Consider the following 26,261-nt stretch of genomic DNA (forward strand, 5'->3'; position numbering starts at 1 on the left):
TCTGCCATCTTATGAAATGCAAATATATCAATGTTGAGAAACAAGCCAAATTCATAATTGCCCATTTTTCTTTACAGTTGCTGCATTTAAATCAACTAAAAATGTCTTATTTTCCCCATCTAAAGTTTGAATGTTCCATTTCCACAGTTGGCAACTTGCCAAAGATGTGCCAGATGTTGAGGAGCTGTAGTCATTTTCTAGGTCACTTTTATTTCCATAAAAACTTTTCATTCCTTTTCCAAAGAGAGCCATCACATTCTTTTCCCTTTCCTTTAGATTTCAAAGGTGCACTTTCACACAACTTTTCGATCACTGAATAATCCGTTAGTGCACTGACATGCTCTTCGTTACTTTTATTGAGAAAATCCCAGAAATCCTTAGGCTTGTTTTTTCCCTTTGGCACATGCCCAGAAGCTTTCTTTGGCTGTGCAGTAAGGTTTTTCTTTCTGTCGAACAATGGATCCAGTATGGAGGTGTCACCAAGCAGCTCTGTGATTGAGTCGGGTTTGAGTTGCCTTATTTCTTGGTTGTTATCTGACTTGCACTTTGGCCCTTCTGTTGGTGGTCCAATCTCCTCATGATGTTGCTGAAGTTTCACAGCATCTCTGGAGTTTGTCCCACTTCTGTGCGGTTTATTCTTTGAGAGGGCAGCAGTTGAAGGACTTGAATAATCCATGCAGTTTCCATCATCAACCCCTTCAGCAAAATCACCATCAGATTTGTCAGCCATCACATTATCATTTTTTTTATGAGGCTGCTTTTGTGAACTAACTTTATCTTGCTTATCAAAAACACAAGTTATTTTTCCTTAAATGTTTTACTCTGCCAGCTGATGCTCCACAAATAAAGGAATTGATTGCTTTTTTCGGCCTTTTGTTCCTCGGCATTTTCATCTGGTGCTGCGAGGTGCTGCTCAGAGCATGCTCAGCTAAGCCTTCTGCAGGAACCATGTCGCGGAATGGCTTTCTGTAACAGAGGAATAGGACCTTGTTCTTAAAATTGAACATTATTGAGTGAACAATTCAATTTTTAAAGAAAAACCGTAGATTAGGAAGGGGCTGTTAGTTAGATGGGGAAATAGTCTAAATCGCTTCACCTATGGACTGTTCATCAATAAAACTTCAGCAACATCATGAAGAGATTGGACCACCAACAGAAGGGCCAAAGTGCAAGTTAGATAACAACCGTTGGTTGTACTAAGATCTTCGGGCTTTTCACTTGCACTAATATTGGAGTTATTAATTCATTGAATTTTTGTGTTATATATTACATATTATCTATGTGTTTTTACAGGACTGTTATGGTGCCGCAGGTAAGAACTTAATTGTTCTGTTGTCAGTACACATGACAATTAAACACTTGATTCTGCAGATGATACGAAGATAGGTGGAGGGACAGGTCGTGTAGAGGAAGCTAGTAATCTGCGGAAGGACTTGGATCAAGTTGGGAAAGTTGGCAAAGAAGTGACAGATCGAATATGGCGTAGCAAAGTGTGCAGTCATGCACTTTGGTAGCATAGACTATTTTCTAAATGGGGAAAGGATTCAGAAATCTGAGGTGCAAAGGGACTAGGGAGTGCTGGTGCAGGATTTCCAAAAGGTTTAAGAAAGACAGGGCAGAGTCCCCCTAGACCTCACCTTTCACCCCACTAGCCGTCACATACAACAAATAGTCCTCCGTCATTTTCGCCACCACCAACGTGACCCCACCACTCGCCACATCTTCCCATCTCCCCCCCTCCCCCCGTCTGCTTTCCGCAAAGACCGCTCCCTCCGTAACTCCCTGGTCAATTCTTCCCTTCCCTCCCGGGGCACTTTCCCTTGCAACTGCAAGAGGTGCTACTCCTGTCGCTTTACCTCCCCCCTTGACTCCATTCAAGGACCCAAGCAGTCGTTCCAGGTGCGACAGAGGTTCACCTGCATCTCCTCCAACCTCATTTATTGCATCCACTGCTCTAGATGTCAGCTGATCTACATTGGTGAGACCAAGCGTAGGCTTGGCGATCGTTTCGCCGAACACCTCCGCTCGGTCAGCATTAACCAACCTGATCTCCCGGTGGCTCAGCACTTCAACGCCCCCTCCCATTCCGAATCTGACCTCTCTGTCCTGGGCCTCCTCCATGGCCAGAGTGAGCACCACCGGAAATTGGAGAAGCAGCATATTTCGCTTGGGCACTCTGCTCCCTAGCGGCATAATCATTAAATTCACCAATTTCCGGTAGCCCTTGCTGTCTCCTCCCCTTCTCAGCTCTCCCTCAGCCCTCGGGCTCCTCCTCTTCCTTTTTCCTTTCTTCTCCCCGTCCCCCACCCCCACCCTACATCCGTCTGAGGAAGGGTTTTGGCCCGAAACGTTGCCTATTTCCTTCGCTCCATAGATGCTGCTGCACCCGCTGAGTTTCTCCAGCACTTTTGTCTACCTTCGAATTTCCAAAAGGTTAATTTGCAAGTTGAATTGATGGTAAGGTAGGGAAATGCAATGATAGCATTCATTTTGAGAGGATAAAAGCAGGGGTAAAAGCTGAGGCTTTATAAGGCAGTTTTGAGCAGTTTTGGGCCCCATATCTGAGAAGGGTTGTGCTGGCGTTGGGGAGGGTCCATTGGAGGATAACAAGAATTATCCCTTCTGAAAGACCTGGATAAAGTAGATGTGGAGAGGATGTTTCCACTAGTGATAGAGTCTAAAACCAGGGGGAACAGCCTCAGAATAAATGGATGTATGTTTAGAAAGAATATGAGGAGGAACCTCTTTAGCCTGAAGATGGGGAATTGTGAAATTTATTACCGCAGACTGCTTTGAAGGTCAAGTTATTGGATACTGTTAAAGCAGATTGACAGGTTCTTGATTGTGCCAAAGACAGGAGAATGGGGTTGAGAGGGAACGATAGATCAGCCATGGAATGGTGTAGACTTGAGGGGCCGAATGACCTAATTCTGCTCTTATGACTTATGACTCGTGACTGATTTCCCTTTAAACCTCCGCCAACATATTGTAATTATGGGTAACCCTAATTCTTCTACTGATTTAAATGAAAAATCTCAGACTTTTGAGAAATTAGAAAAAATGTGTTTCTGGGCACATTTATGTTTATCTAACCAGGATGTGGTAGGAAGCCCTGTTGCCAGTTATAACAGTAATAACAAAATATTGAACCGCTACCAACACTTTCTTTCTCTTTATTTTATGCATCCTCCCACCCTCTCATTATCACACAGATATGGGATCAAGTACTTTTTAATTTAGTTAACAATGTGCATAGAGTGTAACATTTCCTTCACGCAAGGTAATTCAATACTTTCGTAATGAATCCTCATATTCTGGCAGCAGAATTACAGCAATATGTTTCCTGTCACTACTTCCAGTTTAACATGTTGGCATTATTTTTAGATCCGTCGCTAATCCTATTTGCAAACTCTTTCTTTGATGGTGGGCAAAAAAGTATTCGTTGGGAATGCTTATACAGCTGCAACACCAGGTTTTGAGCAGAGACTGCCTGTATCTGCATCCCAGTCTTCAGAACCTGTGTGGGCTGCGTGCATTATTCAGCACATCTGAACACAAACAAAAAACTGACCATGACACATATGCAATCTTGAGCCTCACACATGATTACAAATAAAGGCTCATTTGTCATTTACCATATAATCAATTCATGCCTTGCCTTCACATTCATCATTGCTCAATTATTGTATGATGGCGATACCTGTCAAAACAAGGCTTCTTGAATCAGTGATCTAGAGAATGAGACTGAAATCCTGTACAAATTTCCTTACAAAGACCAGATTCACAGAGGACGTGCCACAACAATGTAATCAGAAATGACAGGAAACACAATGGCTTTGGAGAAGTACTGGCCTGCCACTCAAAATGAAGCAGTGCTTGCCAGTCTGCATTCCTAGACTGGCTCTGCAGCTGCGGCTGCCTTTGACATTTCTTGCACTCTGACATCTTTACCACTATAAAATGCTTTAACATCCTGAATGGAAACAAAGTGGTCAGTGGAAGAATAGGCTAAGTATTTCCTGTACATGTATTCTGCTGCTGCCCCATCATTTGGCAAATACATTAGGTCAGCATGCCTATCAAGAATGGTCTGGACTAACAGGATCACATTACCAGTGTTCAATTTCTTCTTGGACACATGCAAGTACAAAAGGAGCACCTATGGTGTCATCTTTAGGTAGAAGTATCGTATGGCGAAGTGAAGAGATAATGAGGAAGCAGGGCTTTTTATCCTTTGACCTCGGTCTTTTCGTTCACTCACCTACAAATTCCTTTGAGTGTATCCCCAATCAACGTGTTGGTGCCAGCTGCTTCTTGGCTCTTTCCCTCCGTCTGTGGAGAAAGATGCACAAGTGACAGGTAGGATACGTTTGGACCCTTATTTGTTCGGTGCTGCTGAAAGCATTTTCTAGGGGAACAGAGTACATGAATAGCTTCATGAACCTCCCAGAATAAATCAAATTTAAATACTTGCAAGAATTTTGTCTTAAAAAGATTACATGGGATTCAATCTGCTGCTAATTCCAGATAAAGTAGTGATCCAAACAAAAAATTCCAAACACCCCATTTACCCTCAGATTGTTTATAATTAGTTCTCCTTAATATACTACGAATCAATGTTGCATTAGAATGGACTTTACACACTTTAAAACACGGTCAAACAATAAAAGATTGGAAGAGTTATATATTTTAAATTATTATTACATGCAATTGTTTCATAATTCCTCAAAACCTTTTTTTTTTTTTTGTTTATTTTATTAGAAGTTAATACAGCACAAAACAGTACAGTGGCACCTAATTTTAGGTGCCAACTATGTAATACCGTAATCCATTCTATGTACAACCTCTAGTTTTATGTTATAAGAAAGAAGTAAGCAGAACAAGAAAAAGAAAGCAATAGAAAGGGGCAAAAGTGGAAAAATAGATGGTAGAGAGTAGAAAAACGTGAAGTGTGTATATAAAAAATAAAAAAAAGAAGAGAGAAAGAGGAAAGTAGAAATAGAAGAGAAGGCCCCTTAAAAGAGAATTTTTCAAATCTGTATTCGGAGATGTAGCTCTATCCGCGTCATGAACTGAAATCGGCAATCCTTACGGCACCGCTGCATCACATGATTCCAAAAAGTCGATGAAAAGAGACCAACTCTTTAAGAATTGGTCATATTTATCTATTAGTCGGAGTCTCATTTCTTCAAAACCTTTTTAAAGAGATGATTTTTGAAGCATTTAAAATATTCATACGAGACACAAGGGACTGCAGGTGCTGGAATCTTACGCAAAAACAAACTGTTGGGAATGACGGGGTTTTGATCATTTGCAGACAAATGAGATTAGTTTACCTGGCCATTAAGTTCAGCACAGACATTGTGGACTGAAGGGCCTGTCAATGTCCTGTACTATTTCTTTGTTCTATTTTGCTATTGGAATTCAGTGGGTCATGCAGCCTCTTTTTACTCTGATACTGCCTGACCTGCTGGTTTCCTCCAGCAGTTTGTTAAAATCTTCATAGATTTCAGAATCGGCTGAGTCTGGGGGTGTGCAATAGCATATGGTCAAAGCTATTTTTCAGTTGTTTCATGGCAGAACATACCTGATCTGCACATGGCACACAGATCCAGCTGCATACAGGATCCTGCTATTTTAGATCAGGACAGCTTTGGGTAATAAGTCAACATAGACAACTCTAAGGTAGGTGTCAGAATTTGTCATATATGCCTGTGGTGAGTGCGGGAGGCTTGCTAACACCTGCAAATTCTAATCCTATAAACATAAACTTTAAAAATGCGCAAGTAGAGGAACACTAGACCTGTCCAGATTTGGTCAATCTACCACTCTTGGAACAAAGATTTTTTTTCGTGAAGGATGAGAGACTACCGTTATGCAGAATGAAAACGGTGGAATTGTTCTCTTCAGGCAAGATGAAATATAATGGAGATATTCAAAGACATGGAAGTGTTCAAGAAGAAAACTAAATAAATCCTGGTTCAACACCTATTGGGTTACCAGCCATAAGGCATGGTTAAGATAGTTAACAAATATAATTGGGGCAATATGAAGAATTTTATTTTGTAACAAGTGATTAGGTATGTCCTGCTTGGTGAAGCAGTTAGTTTCATGACATACCAAAGAAAATGGTATAATTAGGTTTGAGCAGAAATCTCAGAGGTTTGAGGTAAAGGAAAGGGAATGTTGAGTCCAACTAGATAAGCCTCAAGTGCAAGTGCAGAATTGAAGTATGAAATGGCTTCCCTCCATATTTTATGATCAATGTTCTGTTATTTTCCATCCCTTATTGGAGCTCAATTATCTGATCCCAGCCCTATGGAGACCAACAAAATATGTTAGGTTTGGGTCAGGTACCAAAGAAATACGTTTTCAGAATCGGGTAATTAAAATAAATGCTGCATTGGGTGGTGTAATATCAAGGAACATATGTCAGCATACTAAAATCGTCATGGAATAAGTTGAATGATAACTTCTTGAAGATGGAGTTTCATTGTCCCATCTGGGACATATGACAATAAAACACTCTTGACTTTTGACTCTTGATGATGTGGCTAACCCTTGAATTGTGGCTCAAAGGCGATGCCTTTTCATTTGACACCCCAAATCCAGAGATAATGGGTGGGTCATAAATTGATTACAATGTCGTGATAGAAATACAGCCTGCTGTCCAGAAGGATGGAGGCTACCATGACCCAAGGAGCTCCTTTTTCCTCTTTGCCCGACTGCACCATGTATTCATGCTGGGCATTAGTGACCTTCTCCTCAGTCCATTATCCGCACATCCACAAAATGCTGGAGTAACTCAGCGGGACAGGCAGCATCTCTGGAGAGAAGGAACAGGTGACGTTTTGTGTCTACCTTTGATTAAAACCAGCATTTGCAGTTCTTTCCTACGCATACCCACAATTATATGTGTTAGGTTTAGGTATCAAAATGTTCAAGTTCTCAGGCTCAGATCAAGTTTGTATCAGCCATATAACCATATAACAATTACAGCACGGAAACAGGTCATCTCGGCCCTACAATTCCGCGCCGAACACTTATTTTCCCCTAGTCCCATCTACCTACATCCAGACCATAACCCACCATCCCTTTCCCATCCATATACCTATCCAATTTATTTTTAAATGATAAAATCGAACCCACCTCCACCACTTCCACTGGAAGCTCATTCCACACAGCTACCACTCTCTGAGTAAAGAAGTTCCCCCTCATGTTACCCCTAAACTTCTGTCCCTTAATTCTGAAGTCATGTCCTCTTGTTTGAATCTTCCCTACTCTCAATGGGGAAAGCTTATCCAGGTCAACTCTGTCTATCCCTCTCATAATTTTAAAGACCTCTATCAAGTCCCCCCTTAACCTTCTGCGCTCCAAAGAATAAAGACCTAACTTATTCAACCTTTCTCTGTAACTTAGTTGCTGAAACCTAGGCAAAATTCTAGTAAATCTCCTCTGTACTCTCTCTATTTTGTTGACATCCTTCCTATAATTGGGCGACCAAAATTATACACCATACTCCAGAATTGGTCTCACCAATGCCTTGTACAATTTTAACTTACATCCCAACTTCTATACTCAATGCTCTGATTTATAAAGGCTAGCACACCAAAAGCTTTCTTTACCACCCTATCTACATGAGATTCCACCTTCAGGGAACTATGCAGTTATTCCTAGATCCCTCTGTTCAACTGCATTCCTCAATTCGCTACCGTTTACCATATACGTCCTATTTTGATTTGTCCTGCCAAGATGTAGCACCTCACACTTATCAGCATTAAACTGCATCTGCCATCTTTCAGCCCATTCTTCCAAATGGCCTAAATCTCTCTGTAGACTTTGGAAATCGACTTCATTATCCACCACAACATCATCTGCATACTTACTAATCCAATTTACCACACCATCATCCAGATCATTGATGTACTTGACAAACAACAGTGGACCCAACACAGATCCCTGAGGCACCCCACTAGTCACCGGCCTCCAACCTGACAAACAGCCATCCACCATTACTCTCTGGCATCTCCCATTCAGCCACTGTTGAATCCATCCTGCTACTCCTGCATTAATACCCAACAATTGAACCTTCTTAACCAACCTTCCATGAGGAACCTTGTCAAAGGCCTTACTAAAGTCCATATAGACAACATCCACTGCTTTACCCTCATCAATTTTCCTAGTAACCTCTTCAAAAAATGGAAGATTAGTCAAACATGACCTTCCAGGCACAAATCCATGTTGACTGTTCCTAATCAGACCCAGATATCCAGATGCTTATATATATTATCTCTAAGTATCCTTTCCATTAATTTGCCCACCACTGAAGTCAAACTAACAGGTCTATAATTGCTAGGTTTGCTCTTAGAACCCTTTTTAAACAATGGAACAACATGCGCAGTACGCCAATCCTCCGGCACTATTCCCGCTTCTAATGACATTTGAAATATTTCTGTCATAGCCCCTGCTATTTCTACACTAACTTCCCTCAATGTCCTAGAGAATATCCTGTCAGGACCTGGACTTATCCACTTTTATATTTTTCAAAAGTGTCAGTACTTTTTTTTCTTTGAATCTCATTGTTTCCATAGCTACTCTACTTTTTTCCCTTACCTCACATAATTCAATATCCTTCTCCTTGGTGAATACCGAAGAAAATAAATTGTTCAATATCTCCCCCATCTCTTTTGGCTCTGCAGATAGCTGTCCACCCTGTCTCTCTAATGGACCAATTTTATCCCTCGTTATCCTTTTGCTATTAATATAGCTGTAGAAACCCTGTAGATTTACTTTCACTTTACTTGCCAAAGCAACCTCATATCTTCATATCATCATAGGCAGATCAGATTTTACTCTTATATTCTGCAGATTGAACAGATCTATAAGGTTGTATATTTTTATTTAAATAAATTCCTATATTCGAAACAAAACTCAAAATATTCCTGTAGTATTTGATAAAAGTGTTCCTTCACCACACTTGCGGGAGGAAGAAATGTGCATTTCAAAACAAACCAGAAAATGTAGCCAGATCACCTCAGAAATTGTAATAATTCCGCATAGAATTTACCATAATTCTGAAGGTCAAGTAATTGTATTAATACAATCCTATCAATTTTGATTAACTACCTGATTGTCATAAAGAGATTTGTTCATTGTGATGTTACAATTTAAGGTGGCATTTTTAAAGGACAAGAACAATTGACCTTTAAAATTAAAACTGTACTAGAAACTTGAGGTACTAATCACTTGTATGGTTTACATATGAAAAATATGTGACAATAGAAAATGTGTATTGTATAAAATGTACCTGTATTTCTTTTGAGGGTCTGTTTAATTTCTTGACAAAATATTGGTATTTTATTGACATTTTCAATTCCTACTACGGGAGATCCCAAGATAATTCCCTTCACTGCACAACTCACCTGACCCATATGGAAGGCAACATTTGCAGGAACCTGCGAATACCGTTTTAATTCAAATACATCACGGATTGCTGTACGGGTCATTTGGTTTTCCGCCTTGCTGGATCCAACCACATGCTGGTTTGAATGAACGAAAGCCACTTCTTGTACATTGCCTATTAATTGAAATATTAATAGCAGTTATCAGCAAACACTGATGCTTTGAACATTTTTGATGAAGTGTCCTGAGCAAATCATGTGATTTAACTTCTGGTTTGCCCCTTTTCTCAAATGTTCATAATCTAATTTGATTTTTATCTCTGATAAAAATTAAAGGCTTTAAATGCACTAATGTACTCCACAGTTGATGAAACTAAGCTTGAGCGGAAGAATGTCAGGCAGCAACGTATTTCTTGATTCTCCGAAGGTCTGAATCTAAAACATCCTTCTTTTAAAAATGCAGACTGCTTAGATCTTTGACTTTATTAATTAATATTCACTGTTTATTTCAGCAAGGATATGGACAGTATAAAATCCCTCTCATTGGAAACATGGCTGTATGGTAATTCACATATCATTGTACCTTAATTGGTGCACGTGACAATAAAAGACCTTTGAAACATTTGTTAAAAAAAATCTTTGGCAAAGATGACCTATTTGACCATTTTTCTAATTAGTCCTAACTTGAATAATTCCTTATACCAGCTGTAATTGGGAATATTCAACAATTTTAATTAAGACGCACCTTTAAACTTTGAAGGGAAAAATCATCCTTGCAAATATAGGGACAGTTTTTGGTTCTATTCTTACAGCTTCAAAGCACGAATATGCCAGAAGTGGGCATCCCAAGGTCACCAAAGGAATAGACATTGTCCAAGTCCCATTATATTTGGAATCAGGGTTGGCAAACCTCAAAGATGACTGGATGTCTCCAACAATTGAAGATTCACCTCTGGACAATTGTCCAAGCAAGAAGATTGGACATTTTTTTTAGCCTTCCATCACAGTGAGGAATGTGGGGAATCCGCTGTGGTGGATGTTTATGTTAACTTTTATGTAGTTGTGTGTCTTCTTGCTTTTTTTCCCGTATGGCTGTATGGTAATTCGCATATCAATGTGCATTAATTGGTATATGTGACAATAAAATACCTTTGAAACCTTTGAAAGTGGCCATGTTGTGGGAAAACATAAATACTTACAAGTGAGTTAGCAGGAGTTAGCAATAAACTTGTCAGGATCACATCTCCATTTATATTATAATGATCCCGTGGAGTGCAGTTTCATTTAGTGGTCCATTTTCTAGTAATGTATCTAGAGCACTAATCGAGGTATTACTGTAGGTTTCTTTATAAAAATCAAATGTGAAATAAAACAGATTTGATAAATTGCCCACAAAATAATCCTAAACGGGAGAGACTTGATGAGTACTTGGTGACGTGCAAACATATGTGCTTTAGGTTATTTAGCCTCCTTGTTTGGGACTATTAGGAAGAGGGCCTTAGAAATGTCATAGTTGGATCACTGCCTGCGCTAGGTAGGCATGATACTGTTAAGGGCCTGTCCCAATTTCACGACCTAATTCATGACCTCTGCCGAGTTTGCCCTTGACTCATACTCGCAGCACGGTCGGCACGGGGTCGTAGGTAGGTCGTGATGCTAGTCGTAGGTACTCGTGGCATCAAGTAGGTCGGGGTGTTTTTTCAAGATGATGAAAAATGTCCACGAGTAAAAAAGGTCGTGAAAGTGGGACAGGCCCTTTATACTCCATTTACAATACAAAATCAGACTACCAGTACACCAACGTTTACCTCACAGAAAACACAGCTTTCCTAACTTCAGTAGTTAGAAGCATTAGTCTGCCTCTACTCTTATTCACTTGGACCTTCACATTAGATTCCTTCCAAGTTTAGTGCATGTGAAAAGTAGTTTCAGCATCATCCAATTGTTGTGAAATGCCAAGGTACCAATAATCTGTATATCCCTCAGAGACAGAAAACATTTGCAATACACACATTCTGACTACTTCATTCGTTAAATGAAAGATCTGTAGTTACCCAACAATTTATCCATTGATGCCAACTGTTCCCTGTGACATGGGCTCCATTTCTGTTGCTTGGATACAGCATCATCTTTGACAATTCCACTCGGCCTCTGGTGAGATCCAAACTGAACTTTCTTGCACTCTTGCTTCCTGTTACTTCGACAGATGTCATTGTTTGCACTTAATCGGGTCTGCTTAGTGGGAATGTCATCTTCAGAGGACGAAAATTCCTCAATGTCACATTGTGCCGTCCTTCTTTTAAGAGTAGCTTTAGAATTACATTTAAGGATTCTTTTGCCATCTTCAACTTTGTGATCCGTTGGATTGGATGTAATTTCTGATGATTCTGTGGATATTTCAACATCATCTGACTCATCACTGATGCTGCCTATCTCTTTCAACTGTGTCTTCAGTTTGGCAACATGGCTCAAAGGTTTGCCCTTTGTTATTTTCAGAGAATCGCCAACAATGCCTGGTTTTCCGCCAATACATTCTGGATTTTTAGTACGTAATAAAGTCTTTTGTTTTCTGAAAATATTTGTAACGTTTTCATTGTTTGAATCCTCTGAATCTGTAGACAGGAAGCTAAGATTAGATTTCTTCTTGACAAGCACTTTTTTCTTTTGTCCCATCACTCGTGAAATATTAATCACATCATTCTCTTTTCTGCTGTTATTGGCTCCCATGTCAGTTGTTAATTCGGCCTTGCTTTCAGATTCAGTGGAAGAGTTACATTTCTGCCAAAATTTGTGCCTTTCCTGCTTAGAGTTCCCACCTTTTATTGGTTGAGCATCTGAATGAATATCTGGAGCCAGGTAACCAGACAAATTCTGTCCTTTTGCTACAGTGGCACCCAAGCTTGTGCTTGCTTCTGCATTCTGCTTCTCTGATATTTCACCATCAGAACTACAGTCACGTTCACTGGATTCCTCACCACTGCTTGCTTTTCTGTCAAAGAATTTGGAAATTCCACATTGGAGTAATGTGAGCTGTCCACTAGTTTCCAGTTGATGATTGATTTCTGTTGGTTCCACCTTGCTATACTTCAGTTTTGTCGCACTTGAAGTCTCTGTTTCACTGTCGCTACTGAAGTCAAAAAACTGTTCTGATTTTCTTGCCTTATTTCCTTGTTGCTTGAACAAGTCCAGGTTCTCTTCTTCCATTATATATCTGTGGTCCATGGTCTAAATTTTAAAGAGAGTATCAAACATTTATAGTTGTACCAAACAATATGTACAAATAAAAGCAGGAAATTCCAGGATAACTCAGAAGGTCAGGTAGTATCTATGGAGATTTAGTCTCACTTCCCTGTGCCTGGCCCATATTCCTCCAAATCTGTTCGGTCCATGTACCTGTCCAAGTGTCTTTTAAATGTGATTATACCTGCTTCTCACACTTCAACTAGCAGCTCGTCCCATATGTGTGAAAAAGATGCCCATAAGTCCATGAGCTAAAGGGGCTATGGGTCTGACTATGGCTTTGACTATGTATAATGCTATGACATAACTCATGGTGCTATGGAGTGGTGGGTACATGGAACAAACTGCCAGTGGAAGTAGTTGAGGCAGGTACAATAACAACATTTAAAAGTCATTTGGACAAGAACATGGATCGGAAAGGTTTATAGGCATATGGACCAAACGCAGGCAAATTGGACTACCTTAGATGAGGCATGTAATCATGAGGCAGAAATCACCTATCTTGTTCGTCATGGGTGTTTGGGCCGAAGGGCCTGTTTCTGGCTGTATAACTCTATAAAGGAACAACTAACAATGGTGCATGCACTGAATTAACAAAACTTTTCCCTCAGGAATGCCCAGATGATAGGACTTGGTTTATTATTGGTCCCACTGGCAAACAGAGAAGGGCACATGTTTAACATTCCAATGGCATACTCATTTACCTCTGATACAAAAGAAGCAATGCTCCTGTTCTTTATGATGAGATTCCTCATAACTTTCATGTGAATTGAAAAGGGTTTCTCATGTTTCCCAAGAGATAGCCCACACGTCAGTTTCCTGGAACCTAATGTTGGAATGTTGGATTGTCCTGATATAAAAGCATCACAATTGCCATGGGAATCTGGTATGAACTCGCATGGCTTTTATCAGTCGCACGGGGTTTTAGTGTTCAGCTAGTTGACTTTAGTGTTTCGTCAACCAGATGAACACTAAAGGCCCTTGTGGTTAATAAAAACTCTTGTCCATTGTAGTAGAGCTGGGATTGCACACTTACATTTAGTGAACAGACTGTGTGCATACAGGAAGGCAGAGGAGAATGAAACTATCTACTTATTCCAGCTTTCTTAGTTACAGAGGAAACTGGTTGGCCTGGCAAACAATCCAGCTGCCCACACATTATGGCCACCTGACTGTGTGACCCTTGAAATACAATCAGCAGTCCCATGGAAGGAAATTGACCAAAGGAATTGAGGACAGGAACAACCATGCAGAGGTACATATGGTAAACCACCATGTTCAGCAGGGAATTGTTGATCTTGAAATAAACTACAGCTGTTTTAAACCAACAACAATACCAGTAGGCCCACTCGCAATGCCTCCTGTGACAGTTTTAGTTTTAGTGATACAGCGTGGAAACAGGCCCTTCGGCCCGCCGAGTCCGCACCGACCAGCGATCCCCGCACATTAACACTATCCTACACACACTAGGGACAATTTATATTTATACCAGGCAACAAACCTGTACATCGTTGGAGTGTGGGAGGAAACCGAAGTTCTCGGAGAAAACCCACACAGGTCACGTAGAGAACGGACAAGCTCTGTACAGACAGCACCCTAGTCAGAAATGAACCCGGGTCTTCCTACTTTTTACTTTTAGTTACTTGTCACTTTTATTCTTCTAACTGGCGATCTGCATCCCATTCATGTACATTGTTTTTTTATTAGGAATATCTCCCTCGCCTGATATACTCTCATAAATTCCCATGGCAACTCCAGCCCTGATGGCATGCATTTAGAAGTTTGAAAGCTTTGGAAAGCTCTTAAAACTATGATTAACAAGTATTTCACATTAATGACCAGAACCATGCAGATATGAGCCAGCAACAAACCAGAAGTAAAGAACAAATCGATTGTTCTGTTATAGGATGGGAAGGAGTAGCAGAAATGTGGCTACTGCAAGGTAAAATTGAGTTGTAATGGGTCAAGTAAAGAACTATTTATCATCACCAGCTATCCAAATAAAAGAAGCAATGAACACAATCCAAATGTGTAATTCTGGAAGGACACAGAGTGCTAAATAAAAAGACAGTATGGTGTTCCTCAGCTTATGGTGAGTTTCACCAGAACAGCATTGAATGCAAAGGAGTGGGAGTGGAAGTAATTCAGAGAATTTAAATGATAAAATTAAAAGCAACCAGGAACTCAGTGTCATGGTCATGGGCTGAACAGGAGATATAAAAATAGTTAATGAGTTTGTTTTATGGTTGTTTATCCAATTAAATCAATCTGCATGTGTCCCTTGCATGCACAGCATATAGAAGGAAATTGACTTACACTAAGCAATACTGCAGTTAGAATTAAACAAAATCAAAATAATGTAGAGCTCAATTTCAAACTATATTTGTTCAAGAATTTCATGTGAGTTACTGGTATGATTCAGCTCAAGGGTGTGCATGAGAGAGAAAGACGCTGGCAGGTAAACATACATTGCCCTCCATAATGTTTTGGACAAAGACCCATCATTTATTTATTTGTTTATGAAAGAACTGCAGATGCTGGAAAAATCAAAGGTAGACATGCTGCAGAAATGCAAATTTATTTATTTGCCTCTGTATTCCATAATTTGAAATTTATAGAAGAGAAAAAAAAACACGTGGTTAAAATGCACATGGTCAATGAAAGTCAAGGAAGCCATTATGAGACTGAGAAACAAGAATAAAACTGTTCGAGACATCAGCCAAACATTAGGCTTACCAAAATCAACTATTTCGAACATCATTAAGAAGAAAGAGAGCACTGGTGAGCTTACAAATTGCAAAGGGACTGACAGGCCAAGGAAGACCTCCACAGCTGATGACAGAAGCATTCTCGCTATAATAAAGAAAAATCCTCAAACACCTGTCCGACAGATCAGAAACATTCTTCAGGAGTCAGGTATGGATTTGTCACTGAATGACTACTGTCCGCAGAAGACTTCATGAAGAGAAATACAGAGGCAATGCTGCAAGATGCAAAACCACTGCTTAGCCACAAAAATCGGATGGCCCGGTTACAGTTTCCCAAGAAGTACTTAAAAGAGCAACCACAGTTCTGGAAAAAGGTCTTGTGGACAGATGAGACGAAGATTAATTTATAACAGAGTATTGGCAAGAGCAAAGTATGGAGGAGAGAAGGAACTGCCCAAAATCCAAAACATACAACCTCATCTGTGAAACACGGTGGTGGGGGTGTTATGGCCTGGCATGTATGGCTGCCGAAGCTACTGGCTCACTTATCTTCATTGATTATACAACTGCTGATGGTAGTAGCATAATGAATTATGAAGTGTATAGACACATCCTATCTGCTCAAGTTCAAACAAATGCCTCAAAACTCATTGGCCGGCGGGAGGGTGTGGGAGGGGGGTGTCCCCCTCCCATTGGTACGCCGTTTTTGCATTTTTCAGCTTGAAATTGTGCAATCTGGTGCATACTGTAGTGAGTGTTTCAACAGAAATTACCAGTAAAAGAGAAAGAAAAGTAAATTTGTAGTGATGCAGCTCTTTCATAATTTTGGGTCATCATGAAGTAATTTACAGCTGATTAAATAGTTTTGAAGTGTAAATACTTGTAGGAAAATGTGTAGGAAATGTGGCACTCATCTGGGCGGTAAAAGTGTGGATAGGGTATCAGTTTAATATCAGACCTCAAAGACAATACATCTGATAGTGTAACTAAACTTTAGCATTCCATTTTGTTTATATTTATGTTTCTGGAACTTATCATCTTTTGATTTAGAAGGAAGAGTGCCACAAAAAGCCACCAGACACAAGAGGTTATGCTCACATCACTTACGAATGGGTTGACTGCTGATTTTTAAAGGGTCCCACTAATGGTCATTTACCCAAGTTCCAAATTTATAAAAACAAAAAACTGCAGATGCTGGTGTAAAACAACGATAGACACATTGTGCTGGAGGGTCTCAGTAGGTCAGACAGTATCTCTGGAGAAAATGGATGAGACGTATTGGGTCTGGATTCTTCTTCACACTGGCAACATTCACAGTAATGGTGGACATAATACGGGTTATTAAATGGTAAGAGCTCTATCTTATTAGCACAGATGCATCCTGAGGTATTATCCAATACAGGGAAACTATAAAATATTGTAACCCCAGAGGTGCATCAGGTTTACTTCCATTATTTTTTCTGGAAATGTGGCACAACTTAATCACATAATTGCTGATTTTTGAATTGCTAAGACATTTGACCAGAAAGTTATTTGGATGTTGACTTTAAACATCAATGTAGTATAAATCTTAAACAGGAAAGAATTCATGATTGGGATTGGGCTGAAGATTTTTTTAAAATAATTGTCCAGACGTTGACCACTTGTACCAAAGGGAATTTCTGTATTATGGAGGGGGGCATGGCCTGAGCAGGTACTAAATATGGTGCTGAATGATCACGGGAGCTTTTCAAATTCCTTCTTCATGTTTCCAAATGCAGCTCCTTCCCCAGTTGGAGTGCACAAACGGCTCTGGAAAGAACAGTTCAAAGTTTCCCATGATATTTTAGTTATTCACATATGCATAAAGTTTGGAGTCATCTGCTCATCCGTGACCAGTACTAATGACAAATGTCAACTGATCAACTAAAAACAGACATTGCGAGATATATAGATGTTCTTAGATTATACAAACACATCAGAGAGCATTGCATGCAGCAGCAATCATCCAGTGAAAAGCATGTTTTAAAAGGTTATGTAATCAAAATCTATCTTATTTCCAGATGAGCCACCCACCCTGAGCTAGAACAGCGCAAACCTATGGGAAAGTGAACTATTAACCCAAGCACGTCATTGGGAGGTATCAGGAGGTCGAGGAGTCACTGGAGGTCATTAATATTCCATGATTTTCAGGTGAAATATTGCATGCCTGCTTGAGATGACAAAAAAACTCACTGTTTCCTGTCTTTCCACTGGAGGTTCTTCTCTCAGCTGTGTAGTGGCTGTCATCACTCCTGCTTCCACTTGGCCTTCTCTCTGCAAAGAAACATACAAGAAATCTTATGCCTTAGTTATATTAAAAACAGAAGAGATCTATGCAATGTTCTGAAGCTCTTAAAAAGTCTCAACTAGAAGCCACAGAAAAGTAAACCTGTTCCACTTGATTGAGTTTGCAATTGCTCTCTAAACCACCCATTGTATTTTCATAAGTGTAATTAACTGTGACAATCCAGTAGGTAATTTCAGGATGTGATTCGTTGGTATTTATACCTAGTGGATCCTGCCCTCACTTCATCCTTTGGAGAAAGGCTCTAAAAATTCTGCATGATTTTAGAGGAATACAAAACAGCATATTTTACCGTGTCAAATGTTTCATAGTCTATTAATTATTGTTGCTATGCGGTATATAAAACGAGACACTTAATCCAATCAGACATAACAAGATCAAGAACGACAAAAAAAGGAATGTAGCTGGAAGAACTCAGTGGGTCAAGCAGCATCTGTGGAGGGAAATGGACAGCCGACATTTTGGGTCGACACCCTTCATCTAGAATAAAGTTTGAAAGGAGACAGAGGTGGAAGGGCAGAAGAGGAGTGACAGGGGGTAGCAAGAGCTAGCAAGCAATGGGTGGTCATAGATGGGGAGGAATTGGACAAAGAATATCTATTGTCACATACACCAATTTGTGCAGTGAAATTTGAGTTACCATGCAGCACACAAATAAGATAAACATAATGTTAAAGTCAGGATCAGCGCCGCCAGGGGCTGGAAGCTCCACAGACCACAGCTCCATGGTGTCAAAGTCGGCAGTCCCAGCACTCCGAAGCTCCAACATGGCGATCCCAGTAAGGCATCGCTCGCTCCGCGATCGAATCCAGTGCTGCGCCGCCGCTGCTGAAGCTGAGGCTCTGGCTGGTCTCCGGCAAGAAAGGCCGCGCCAATCCAGGTGGTAGGCAGCGAGGAGGGGGGGCGAAGATGCGGCTCGGAGAATAGTTTCATCCTTGACCAGGAAGTGACCAATGAAAACTGTTACCCCCACCCCCCCCGACCTAAAAAAGACTAAAAGATCTCCAAAACAAACTTAGACTAAAAAATTACAAAAAGAATGAAGAGACAGACAGCTGCAGGCGAGGCAGCCACACTCAATGGCGCCACCACTCGAACTCGAATTGATTGGCAAATAACAGTCAGATGCGGAAAGAAGAGTGTTGAGCAACAGGGGATGAGAGGTGATAAGTGCAGAGGACACTAAAATAAGTGGTTGCAGACAGTGAACATGGTCATCAAAAATAACATGGCTGTTCATCAGCTGGGCAAGTGGGCTGAAGAATGGCTAATGGAGTTTAAAGCAGAAAAATGTGGGATGTTGCATTTTGCAAAGTCATAGCCGTTCAGGATCTTTACAGTGAATGGTAGGTCCTTGGATAGTGTTGTAGAGCAGTTGGGTCTAGGAGTACAGGTACACAGTTCCTTGAAGGTGGTATCACAGGTAAATAGGGTGGTAAAAAAGGCTTGTGATACATTGGCCTTCATCAGTGAGGGTATTGAGTGTCGAGGTAGGGACGTTATATTATAGTTGTACAAAATGTTGGCGAGGCTGCATTTGGAATACTGTGTTCAGTTTTGGTTATCCTGCTATAGGAAGGATGTCCTTGAGCCGAAAAGAGTGCAGAGAAGATTTACAAGGATGTTGCTACAACACAAGGGCCTGATCTACAGCGAAAGGTTGGACACACTTAAGGCTTTATTCCTTGAGGCCAAGCTCGGAAATCGCTATCAAAACATGGGGGGGGACACAATTTCTTGGCAGCCGCGTCGCACATGCGCACACACACACACATGCGCACGTGCGCACACACACGAGGCTTCGGCCGTGGGCCCTGTGGACGGTAACATCGGAAGATGACCTGGTTGATGACCGACTGCGAACTCCAGCAACAGCAGCTTCGTCCGCCCCGAATCGTGGGGCTTGAATCGGCCCGTTGGCGGAGGCTTTCATCGGCCGGCGGGGACTTCAACATCGGGAGCCTCGATCGCCTCGATGCAACAGATTGATTTTAAGCCACGCCGGGTGCTGAAAGGCCCTGCAAACAGGCCAATTCAGCCCTTAGAAAGCGTCTGATAAAGCCTGGATTACAAAACATGGGGGGGGGGGGGGAATGTGTCCCCCACCTCTCAAAGAATGAGGGTGACGTGTCCCCCCCATCCCCTCCCAGGCGATCCGCCCATGCTTGAGGGCGCAGAAGGCTGAGGGGTGATCTTATGGAGATGTATAAAATCATGAGGGGAATAGATGGGGTGAATGCACTGTGTTTACCCAAGGTAGAGGAATTAAGAACCAGACATAGATTTATGGTAGGAATGGCAAAATTTAATAGGAAACTGAGAGGCAACTTTTTCACTCAGAGTGTGGTGGGTACATGGAATGATGAGTGCAAGAGGAGGGAGTTATGACTGGTACCATTACAGTATTTAAGAGAACTTGGACAGGTACATGGATAGAAAAGGTTCAGAGGAATAAGGGGCGAACGTGGATAAATGGGTCTGGCTTAGATGGGGCATCTTGATCAACATGAACAAATTGGGCAGAAAGGTCTGCTACCGTGCCGATCCATGCGCTTTGATTCTACCGTTGATTACTGAAGTACACACCTAGATACCCTTCTTTGTCTTCTCTTCTCAGGATGAGATCATTCCTGCTGACCAATCCACCATCCCTGTGACATACTTTGCAATGGATCAATTGAAAATTCTTCATCTTTGCAATTCTTTTCACAGCTCCCCCTACCACCATATATACACACTTTTGTAATCCCATCCAGCCCCACAATCCTCTTCAAATATAATAATTTACTGGTAATATTCAGGATGTTATTGGCCTAAAATCTTAATTATTTACCTCACCCCATAGATGCTACCTGACCTGCTGAGTATATCCAGCATGTTCTGTTTATATATCAGATTTCCAGCACGGCACTTTTTATTTTTGTTTTTCTAACTGCCCTCTTTATCTGACATGTTGAGCACTCCTAATTTGAGAAAGACATATGAATTAATAGGATTCACAATATAAATTGAAGTTTCCTTTGTAACTAAACAGCAAATGTCTAAAATGGGGTAAAGAGTACTTTATATTCACCATGTAACATCAGAATGATAACAATTGGATGGGGGCATTTGAAGACGGGAGTGTCGTGCTGAGAAGGGAGAAAGGAGAATTCCAGAGATTATGGAAATGTGTAAGCAGAGAGCACAGATCGAGACAAAGTTGGAGGAAGGGAGAGAGAAAGAGAAAAAAGTGTCTGGAAGAAGACCCGATCAAAGTGATATTTCTGACCAAAGGTTGCATATAACCATATTCTGCAGGCTTGATGCTGCACTCTCACCTGAATGATGTCCCGAGTCAAGCAGGATCCCCCTGTCCGAAAGCTGAAAAGATTCTGAACTCCAAATATTTCCCCGACATGCTCCTTTGATCCTTGCACTGCGTTAAAATAGCGCTTTGGATTTTCATTTCCAACAGCCGCACAGTGTAGTTGCTATTGCAATTGAGAAAATAAATATTTCACAAACATCCAACACAGCTCCAGTGTTTTGTAGTTTTCAGAAAGTAGACACGTGGCTTTAATTTGAGACAAGCATTAATTCCATAGGGTATCTAAGTTGCCAAACTCACTTGAGTGAGTGTTATCATTGTGGTTGAACATGGGTCTGGCTGAATGCTTTAAATACTTAGATATATTTATATTCTAGTGTATCAGAATGGGTGAGCATCACTGACACCGTTGTAGAACCCCAAAAAATACTGCTTGTGTGGGCTGCTGCAGATTGGCAGCATTTGAAGTCCATAGATGGTAGCCCTTATTTCTACTCAACACCCCCATTTCCCTGGACCTAGTCAGGATTGTTCGGGGGAAATGGGGGTGGAGAAATAGGTTGTAGATTGGGAGGAAGGCCTGACATCCAGAGGCTCAATTGTAGTGGGATGAAGGACAAATAGAAAGAATCTGAAAGAAGTGGAGCCTTGAGGTCAGGGGTTATGTTCAGGTAATGGGGGGGTGGGGGGGGGGGGGGGGGGGGGGGGGGGGGGGGGAGTGAAAGCAAAGGATGGAAATCAAACAAGACTTTGTCTTTGTTTTCCCAATACAGATGCCCATATGTGACAGCTAAGGGAATCGCATTGGGGTGCAAGGATGATTCTCATCCCAAAGTGTATAAATGAATTTCTGATGATGCAAAATAAGCTGGAAGTGGTCATTATTGCAGTTCACTGGAAAATAAAACGTTGATATTTTAATCGCATATTACTAGAAAAAAAGTGTTATGAACTGAATTCCTAGACACAAATGCTTTATTAATTCAAAATCTCAGCATGTTTTGAATCTAATTATTTACACTTTATGCTTATGTTGGTTTCTTACAGACAGAGCTGGCAATGTCACAGGAAATGTAGTTTTAACACTTGATGGCATTTGATGGATTAGACATTGGATCTACTCAAAACGCCAATATTCTTGTAAACATACAAACAGATTTTGCTTTTCTTCACATTAACTCTACCAAAATCTGTCCTACCACCTTCCTGAATACCCAGACTCAGGTCCGGATACAGTCTACTGACACTAGTAGCCAACTTGCTCTGGTGGGCTTTCTGGCTGCACGTGCACATCCTTGGTGGAATTACCAGACAACAAAGAAGGGCCCTCAACTCATTTTACACTTTTCATGGAATCTATCCCAAATTACCTAACCTGCCAGACCAGAATAGCCCCCATCCTCTGCTGCTGGAATTGAAGCATACACAATGGGTCATAGGACCTTTTTTCTAAAGAGCAGTGTTCTTTACATGGTATTTTATTGCCCTTTCAAAAGTCAACAGTAGCAATAATATTAAGAGCACCATAATGCTGATGAGATTAGTTCATCTTGGCATCATGTTTGGCACATTGTGGGCTGAAGGGCGTATTAATGCGGTGTGCTTTTCTATGTTCTATGTGTAACATGTTGAATCCTGATGCAAGCTTGATTTGATTGTCCATTTTGAATAATGCAGAACAATAATGGGATAGCTGTTGCTAAGAAAAAATTGATCAATTTAGATTGGATAAAAAAATTCCAACTATTGACAAACTTTTATTAATCATTTTGTCCAATGGAGTATTCATTTTTATAACATTACTAGACCAAGTGGGACCCATTGGGTCCCTGTCACATGAGAGGTCTGGTGCCCCAACGCAACCCGTTCCCTCAATGCAATATTCCACCACTCACCCGTTCTCCCAAAGTAAACCCGTTCCCCCAACGCAATATTCGACCACTCACCCATAGCCCCCAACTGCTCGGCTCATTTCCCCTTCCCCCCCAGCGCTCCCTCCCCTCTTCATCCTCACTCTTTTTAAACTTTTTTTTAAATGCAGGCACTTGCTGCCAGGACTTTAAAATAATCTCCAATTCCACTTCCCCTGCCTCCCCCAACACTCCGTGTTCAAGTCATTCTTTCTCAAACTGGATTTTGTAAAGTTAAAAATGTAAATAACTTGTAAAACATAACATCAATCTGAACAAAACAATTGTGAGTAAGGTGGTGCAATAATTATGGCGCTATCGTGTACCGTTTTGGCGTAACTTCAGGATCACATACACACACGGTGGGCGGCGCGTCTCTCGTCAGCAGCGGCCTCTGCAGTCTGTCCGCGTTTTATTATTTTTTGTCTATGTTTTTATGTAGTTTTTGTTATTTTTTGTTGGGGTGTGTGTGTGGGGGGGGTGGGAGGGGGGAAACTTTTTAAATCTCTCCCTGCACGGGAGACCCGACCTTTTCTCGTCGGGTTTCCGTTATCGTTGGGGCCGCAACGAGGAGCGGCCTCCAACAGGAAGAGACCGGGGACTCTGGTGCCGACGACTCACCGTCGCCGTCGCGGAGCTGGCCGAGTCCGGAGCGGGTGGAGCGGTGGAGGAGCGCTGCTGCTGCTGCTGCTGCGGCCCAACCGGAGAGTCGGAGGCTTCAACTGCAGGTCTGTGGACGGCGGCACCGGGAGCCCGCGGGTCCCTGGAGGGAGACCGCTTTTCAGGGCTCTCGCAACGGCGACTTCCCCCGCCCGAGTTGCGGGGTCGAAGAGCTCCTGGAGCGGGGCCTTACATCACTGCCCCGCGCGGCTTGGAATGGCCGCGGGACTCTACGAGCGCACGCCGGGGGCTCCAACATCAAGACCCGGTGTGCGACCTCGCACCACCCGGCGTGGCTTTAATGGCCGCGGGACAATCGCCATCGCCAGCCGGGGGCTTTGACTTTGACTCTGACATCGGGAGGGGGGGAGAGTGCAGTGGAGAGATAAGTTTATTTGGCCTTCCATCACAGCGATGTGATGGATGTTTATGTTAATTATGTTGTGTCTTGGGTCTATTTGTTTGTAATGTATGTCTGCAGAAACGGCATTTCGTTTGGACCTCAAGGGGTCCAAATGACAATTAAATGTATCTTGTATCTTGTACACACACACACACACACACACACACACACATAGAGAAGCAAATTCATTTCACTTGCACATATCCTTACAGCATTACAATGATCCATTTAACATACAATATCCATCCATTTAACATACAATATAAAACAAGAATTGCTTAGAAGAGTATCAACAGAATTAATTGTTATAACATTAAAATTAAGAAATATTCAGTTCTTTTTTGCTCACCTGCTTATAGAGTTGACGCAGGTACATGATTTCCTCAACCGTACCCAATGAAATTAGCCGAAACACTTTAACATCCCTGCACTGACCAATGCGATAGGCTCTGCAATGAAGTGGAAGAACTGCATTTTTCAAAGTAACCATAGAATTAATCAATAATCAGCCAGGAGATACATTGATATAAATTAAGATGGCAACACAGTGCAACATCAAATTAAGACGACCCCGTATCAAAAAATCATCATAATATCAACGTATTGGGACCCTCCGAAGTTCATCTTGGTGCATCCTTTCCCTTTTTCAGAGCGACAATGCATATCTAGTTCAGGAATTATAAGTAATCATATATTTGTCTAGACCAATACAATTTTGTATGGCAAAATGATTTCCATGAATACATCACCTTAGTAATATATTACAAAGAATGTCCGTTTTTATCAAATTCTTGGGGGGTGGATGGGGGGGAGGAGGTGAGCGCCAGCGCCCCGCTCCCCCCCCCCCATCCACCCCACGTGGGGACGAGTGACTGGCTCCGAGGAAAGGCGACTGAGGGTAGGGCAAAGGAGAGGGAGGGAGAGGTGAGGGAGGGAGTGGGGAAGGGGAGGAGGAGAAATGTTAATTAAACATTGTGTTCAGTGGGGGAGTGAGATAGGGGAGAGGTGAGGAGTGGGGGAGCAGGGAGATAGATGTAGAGGAAGGGGTAGGGAGGGGAGAGGGTTTATGGAGGGAGGGAGGGGCTGAGGGTAGGGGAAAGGAGAGGGAGGGATAGGTGAGGGAGGGAGTGGACAAGGGGAGGAGGAGGGTTAAGAGGGAGTGTTGGGGGATGAGGGGAAATGAGCTGCGCCTGCGAAGTTGGGGGCTATGGGTGAGTGGTGGAATATTGAGTTGGGGAAACGGGTTGCATTAGGGGAAAGGGTGAGTGGTGGACTATTGCGTTGGGGGAATGGGTTGTGTTAGGGGAAAGGATGAGTGGTGGACTATTGCGTTGGGGGAACGGATTGCGTTGTGGGACCAGACCTCCCGTGTGATAGGGACCTAATGGCTCATACTTGGACCAGTTTACATTTAAATGTCAAAGTCACCATCTTCAGGTGATTTGTTTTATCTGTTTGTATGGGAACTGGCCATTCTGCTTTAAGACATCCATCTGTGATCTTCACTCAGTTTTTCCTCTCTGCATTGGTGCAGCCTGATCAGCTGGGTATGTTTCGTAGCCCTGCTATTAGCACCAAATAACACCGAAAAAGTTAAATTACCAAATAGCTGCCCCCCATTGACCTATCTGACATGGTATCACTCTATCATAGATATTCACTTTTCCCTATCTATCCTGTGTGTTCACTCGCTTCTTAAAATCTAAATTCTTTCTGGCCTAATTCTGACAAAGAGAAGTGGCAGGTGATGTGCTTCAAAGAGGGATGGTGGGGAGAGCTTATTCACAGAAGAGCAGAACATTGCAAAGATGTCCTTGTTATCACAATTAGATTCTGACAGGAGAGGACCGAATGTAAGCTTTAGGTACTCAAAAATGCTGGAAACCCAAGGGTTTCAGCCCGAAACGACGCCTATTTCTTTCGCTCCATAGATGCTGCTGCACCCGCTGAGTTTCTCCAGCATTTTTGTGTACCTTCGATTTTCCAGCATCTGCAGTTCCTTCTTAAACAGAATGTAAGCTTTAATGTTCTTTGGGAAATCATTGCCAAAGGAAAACATAGGCAGTGCCAAAAAAGGAAGAAATACTTTTATGACATACCTGTCAATAGCTTGAAGATCATTAGCTGGATTCCATGTTGGGTCAAACATCACAACAACATTTGCTCCAACAAAATTCAGTCCGAGGCCACCAGCCCTGCAAGGTAGCAGATAAAAATACAGTAAAACAGTACTAATCATTTACGGATTGCTCATGGAATAAACAATTACCAGCTGATTGCACAATTGTAAAATTGACATATCC

General features: G+C 41.7%; 1 protein-coding gene across 3 annotated transcripts in view; it reads right to left on the bottom strand.

Annotated features, from left to right (window-relative positions):
• ercc6l2 (excision repair cross-complementation group 6-like 2) overlaps positions 1–26,261 on the bottom strand; it is a 96,763-nt gene that overhangs the window by 844 nt on the left and 69,658 nt on the right. For all 3 annotated transcript variants that reach the window (XM_055632911.1, XM_055632910.1, XM_055632912.1), the window contains exons 13-20: positions 26,058–26,153; positions 24,308–24,407; positions 20,996–21,148; positions 17,564–17,644; positions 11,456–12,626; positions 9,423–9,577; positions 4,262–4,332; positions 1–966 (exon numbers count right to left, since the gene is read on the bottom strand). The exon at positions 1–966 is cut by the window's left edge and continues 844 nt beyond it. In XM_055632911.1, the coding sequence (XP_055488886.1) occupies positions 786–966; positions 4,262–4,332; positions 9,423–9,577; positions 11,456–12,626; positions 17,564–17,644; positions 20,996–21,148; positions 24,308–24,407; positions 26,058–26,153 (2,008 nt within the window). In that variant the 3' untranslated portion in view covers positions 1–785. The remainder of the gene's footprint in view (positions 967–4,261; positions 4,333–9,422; positions 9,578–11,455; positions 12,627–17,563; positions 17,645–20,995; positions 21,149–24,307; positions 24,408–26,057; positions 26,154–26,261) is intronic.

This window comes from Leucoraja erinacea, chromosome 3 (assembly GCF_028641065.1).
Source record: "Leucoraja erinacea ecotype New England chromosome 3, Leri_hhj_1, whole genome shotgun sequence".
Lineage (NCBI taxonomy): Eukaryota > Metazoa > Chordata > Chondrichthyes > Rajiformes > Rajidae > Leucoraja > Leucoraja erinaceus.